Below are 5,706 nucleotides of genomic sequence, written 5' to 3'. Positions count from 1 at the left end.
GTTATTTTGCTTAGCAGCTAGTAGTACATGCCCAACGCATCCACCATCTGAGTGTACGTACACAGACAGCGGTTCTGAACACAAGATCTTAATTAGAGATCATTATATGTATGATCAGTATCAGGATCGTTAAGCAGAAGAAACACCGTATTTGATAGAGAGATGAGATGGGAGCCAACTGATAAGTGTTGGTGTGCCGGGCAACTCATTTCCGGCCAAGAAACAGAACTGATTAAACAGAAATATCTCAGTTGATTCATCGATTCGATCATGAAAGTTCTACACAAATCTCGTCCGAACCGCCCCGCGCGTGTTTCGCCTCGCCTGATCCTTTCGGCCGGGGGCACGCACGGGTACCGCGTGACCGGAGCAAGTGACGGCGAGACACCACTGATGTCTTTGCAGAGCTTATCCGAAACCGAAACAGAGGCGAGACCAATCCACACTCCAGAAACAGAAACAGCAGCACAAAGTTGTTGCGGCACACAAATCATTCATGGACGGATAAGCCTCCCGTCACGGGGCAAAGATCAGATTTAGATGCATGTATGTGTCCCCAATTTGTCACTCAAGTTCATGTAGTTATATCCAAAACCAAGGGCGTTCGTTTTACACCGCGGAGAGCAGAGGACGAGCTCATTCTATGGACAGACAGCTACGGGCGAGCTAAATTGATCAGGAAGAAATCGAACTGGGTCAAAACGGAAAAGCTCCTAACTACATATTGCTATGTCATGTCGACGCTGTTCTTTTTACTGGTTGTCGTTGGGACGCTCGCCGGCCACGGAAACGGCGGAGAGCCTGCTCGGCCTGGGGCGGAACCCGCCCGCACGCCTCCGGTGCTGCGATTGCCGGCTTCCCCTCCTGTGTGCCCAATGTCCGCTTTCCATACGCTTCGAGCCCAGGCTGCAGGCGCTGCGCATGGACGGAGGGGAAGCCGGCTTGCTGCTGCCGGCGGGGGCCGCCTGCTTGCGCTCCTTGTGAAGGCTGCACCGGAACGAGCCGGGGTGGTTCGTCGAGGAGCACATGCAGGACCGCCGACTCCTGGCGGGGGCACCGCCGGTGGAGGAAGATGGGGAAGAGACGCTGACGGACTTGCCCGGCGAGCGGGTGGCGCCGCTGCCGCCGGCGAGCTTGACGCGGGTGGGTGAGGCGGAGCGGTAGCTGGGTATGGCCAGCACCGGGCCGCTGGGCCGACTTGTGGTTGCTGTCGCCATGAGAGATTCGAGGAGCGCGAGCAGTTGGAAACTTGGAATGGGGTGCGTGGAGGGGATGGAGATTACGGTGTCACTTGAGTCGGGAGTGAACCTGAGAGAAGCTTCAACGGGTTGGGCAGAATTTATAGAGAACTTCGAGCTTCAGTGGGTGGGGAGTTTGGTCGAGTTAACTAACTGGGGCTGTGCGCTCAAACCAGTGGGCGTTGTGGGTGACTGTGCTGTGGGTCCGGACGGCAGCCCACCGGAATCGGTCCTGGATTCAAGGCAGGTAGGTCAGCTCCCCAATATTCTACTGTAGGACCCATGCCAACTCGCTTTGAATATTTTGTGTCAAAGTGCTGGTCAATTTCTTGCACCACAAACCAGTGCTCCTTTTTTAGATGGACACAACCTAGTACTTTGATTAGTAGCATCTCGCTATATACGGAAATAAACTTCGAAACCTGATTGTATATACACCCTGTATGAGGATTTTTTAAAATTAAACAAAAAGTCAAAATAGTTTAGATTTAAAAAAAAACTTGACTTCCTTTCGCACTTTTATATAAATCTTCATGAAAAAAACCAACGTTAACTTGAAGGCAAAAATGACAAAAATTATTTGCTATCGTAGCTCACTATTCACACTATTTTAGCTAAAAAAATGTCTTTTTTGAAAATAAGTCAAAGGGGGATTTTTTTTTGGGTACTCCCTCCGTTCCAAAATAAATGACCTAATTTTGTACTAACTTTGAGTCATCTATTTTGGAACGGAGGGATACAATGAAAGGTCGGGTTTATTTCAAAAATATTTTCTGATTCTTTTTATTTTTATTGAATTATTTATTTTTTTCCATATAGAAGGTAGAAACACCAAGGAACCAAACGTCCGTGTCCCTCACTATATACTTCATATAGAAATATCTCAACATACAAACGGTTTCCGTGTGAACAACACTGATGCGTAAGTCTCTTGAGAAAAAGCGTGTTCGGACTTGGGAGCAATGCCGATCCGAATCCTGCGTGCAGCCGCCCACGGGTTGTGCCAGGAGTAGGACCCATCCCATATTTCTTCGACATTTGCATGTTGCCGTTGAGCAAAACCGGGGCAAACTGAAATAGAACTGCTATGCACACGATGATTCCACGCACGACAAACACACGACAACGATCCTACACTATTCGATTACTTGTTTTATCTGTGCGGCTTGTAATCCCGTCCAGCACAACTCGTGCGTTAGCAATCGTGCGGACAACACTTCCGAAACTGAAACGACGGTCCCAGAAAAAGAGGAAGTCATCCTCCAACATTCAGAGCGATGCAGTGGGATCGCCTCCGCTTTGCTTCAAACCTGGCCGACCTCCGAACTAGGAACTAGACGTCAACACGTCGGCGTCGGTACGAGTCGCCGTAATGTCAGTGTCGATCAACGCCCCAAGATATTTATTCGCGCCCATGTCATGTAGGCGATGTGTTTGTAGGAAGAGTTTGTGGAGTCCGCGGGAAGGAAGGGATCGTGGAGCCGGCGATGGTGCCCGAGCGCGTCCTGATCCGGCCGGTTCCACCGCGATAAGATGCTCTCATCTGATCTGATCGCTGTTGCTACTGCGCCGCATCTGGCTTCCTTGGATTCCGGTCGACCGAAGGATGAGACGTGGCCATCTCTTTCACTGCCCGTCCGTCCCTCTTTCGCTTTCTTCTGCCTGCCTTCTGTCCTTCCCCATTTTTGCTGTGTCCAATGATCATGATCGTCTGATCGACAAGCCGTCCTCGCTATCTGCGTCTGTAAGCTTAGTTAATCCTGGCCGCTAGAGAAATTTAATTACAACCATGTACTGCTGCACTGACACTAGCCACATGCATGCAGGCTTGTATTTCTGCTGTGTCAAACGCTGTGATCAGTGCCTCAGTGGGCATAATTAGTAGCCCAGCCACTCACACACAGTACGTCTCTAGTGTTCTTTTTCCTCACTAGACTGCACATCTAGTGCTAAAGCAATGCACTGCCCCGGTCATGGCGAACGGTAAGACACATAGCACAGACACGCATCCGGACACGGCGCGCAGCGGCTACGTCCACTAGCCGCGGGCGCATGGTCAGCCTCGCTGCGTGTCACGGACTTGGAGAGTGCGTGGCCACGGCCGGCCACGACAGCTGGGGCACTCTGAGCTATGGGGCGGGGGCAACTAGGGTTCTTTTTAGTTCTCGGTCCTGGATTTGGAAAAAGCTCGTCGCGTGCCGGCCCGACCCGCCATTGCCTGCCTCCGTGCGTCTGCATCACTCATGGTGGTTGATGATCAGATCCCCTTTTGTTGTTGTTGACAGCGGGCCACACGGTCCTAAAATTTAGTTTCAGACGGATCTCCAATCATACAGAGCTCTGTCCGTATACCTGTGGCTGTGAATCTCCAAATAGTATATTGCTTTTGTCCATAATACTGTCATAATTGGAGTGCAATTTTCTAGAAAGCATATAATTGAAGAGTTGGTGTATTCGAATTGTAGATTCTTCTGTTGAATGCGTGCACGTGAATATTATCGTCTCTGATTTTGAAGAAACAATATACAGTACTATATGACACCATGTGCTCTATATATTCCTTGGTTGATTGTGGAACAAAACACAAAATAGGACGAGCTAAATTAGTGCAGTGGCATGGGATTCGACCGGAGATGTGATACGTATAAGATCGCGAGGTGATGATGTGAAGCGTATGCCTCCTGGCAGGGACGTATGCATGTTATATAACCAACAGAAATACAAGATGCGGCGGCAGGTGGTTAATCTTGACCCCTAGTGCAAGCTATACATGGATATCTACTAGCACCGGTTCCTCTAACCACCTGCCTTGATACACAAGTTAACACACACGCACACACATCTACAATCGTGACCATGTCACGGTCACGTTACAACGCAAGTCCATCATTTAACATCCTCCCTCAATCTGAACATGTCAAGGTTAAGATTGTTCTTGAAGACTTGCAATTGTCGAGCTTGTAAGGGCTTGGTAAAACCATCAGCCACTTGATCTCCAGTTGGTATAAACCTGATGTCCAAAAGCCTCCTGGCAACTCTTTCTCTAACCAAATGAAAATCAATCTCTATGTGTTTTTGTCCTTGCATGAAACACAGGATTGATAGAAAGATATGTTGCTCCAAGATTGTCACACCATAGACAAGAGACATGTGTTCTTCCAACTCCTAGTTCATTAAGCAGGGTTTCTACCCACATTACCTCAGCAGTAGCATTTGCTAGTGACTTGTATTCAACCTCTGTACTAGACCTAGAGACAGTTGCTTGTTTCTTTGCATTCCATGAAATGAGATTAGAACCAAGAAAAACAGCAAACCCACCAGTAGATCTCCTATCATCAGGACATCCTGCCCAGTCTGCATCAGAAAACGCACTTACTGTAGTTGATGGTGACTTACATATTTTCAGTCCTATTCCAGCACTTCCTTGGACATAACGCGGTATCCTCTTAACAGCCGTCCAATGCACAGTAGTAGGAGCATGTAAAAATTGACAAACCTTATTAACTGAGAATGATATATCAGGTCTTGTCAATGTCAGATATTGAAGTGCACCAACAACACTTCTGTACTTAGTCCCTTCTTCTGGACTTAATAGCTCCCCTTCATGTAAAGACAATTTTTCTGTAGTGGACAAAGGAGTGCTACAAGGTTTGCATCCCTTCATGCCCACACGCCTGAGAATATCAGTGGCATACTTTTCTTGCGTCAACAAAATCCCATTAGATATCTTTTTTACTTCAATGCCTAGGAAGTAATGTAACTCTCCCAAGTCTTTAAGTGCAAACTCATTTTTCAAATTGTTTAACAATGCTGAGGTAGCCTCTTGTGAGGAACTAGCAACAATTATGTCATCTACATAAATGAGCATGTAAATGATCACCTTTCCTTTCTGGAAGAAGAACAAGGAGGTATCACCTTTGGAGGGCCGAAATCCAAGTTGCTGTAACTTTGTGCTCAATCGTGAATACCAAGCCCTGGGTGCCTGTTTCAGACCATACAGGGCTTTGTTTAACTTACAAACATGTTGAGGTTGAGTCTCATTGACAAAACCAGGTGGTTGCTTCATATACACCTCTTCTTCGAGAACGCCATGTAAGAACGCATTCTGAACATCCAGTTGACGAAGACTCCATCCCCTGGTGACAGCAATAGACAAAACAAGTCTAATGGTGGCAACTTTAACAACTGGACTAAATGTGTCCTCATAATCAATGCCATAGCGTTGCTTAAAACCTTTAGCAACTAGCCTAGCTTTATATCTATCTAAAGTGCCATCAGAGTGTCGTTTAATTTTGTACACCCACTTACAATCAATAATATTCCTCCCTGACTTGGGAGGAACCAAGTGCCAAGTTTGATTTTTCATAAGAGCATTGTACTCTGTTTCCATGGCACGTTGCCAATTCTTATCTCCTAGAGCTTCTGCCACATTTCTAGGCTCTTGAGTGACAGCAAGATTTGCAAATTT

General features: G+C 47.2%; 1 protein-coding gene across 1 annotated transcript; it reads right to left on the bottom strand.

The window, feature by feature from the left end:
• Positions 1 to 505: 505 nt before the first annotated feature.
• LOC123134857 (uncharacterized) lies at positions 506 to 1,297 on the bottom strand. The gene has a single exon (XM_044554015.1). The coding sequence runs from the start codon at positions 1,215 to 1,217 to the stop codon at positions 753 to 755; it is 465 nt and encodes a 154-aa protein (XP_044409950.1). The 5' UTR covers positions 1,218 to 1,297; the 3' UTR covers positions 506 to 752.
• Positions 1,298 to 5,706: the final 4,409 nt, after the last annotated feature.

This window comes from Triticum aestivum, chromosome 6B, assembly GCF_018294505.1.
Source record: "Triticum aestivum cultivar Chinese Spring chromosome 6B, IWGSC CS RefSeq v2.1, whole genome shotgun sequence".
Taxonomy (NCBI): Eukaryota; Viridiplantae; Streptophyta; class Magnoliopsida; order Poales; family Poaceae; genus Triticum; species Triticum aestivum.
This window is presented reverse-complemented; position numbering and strand designations above follow the sequence as displayed.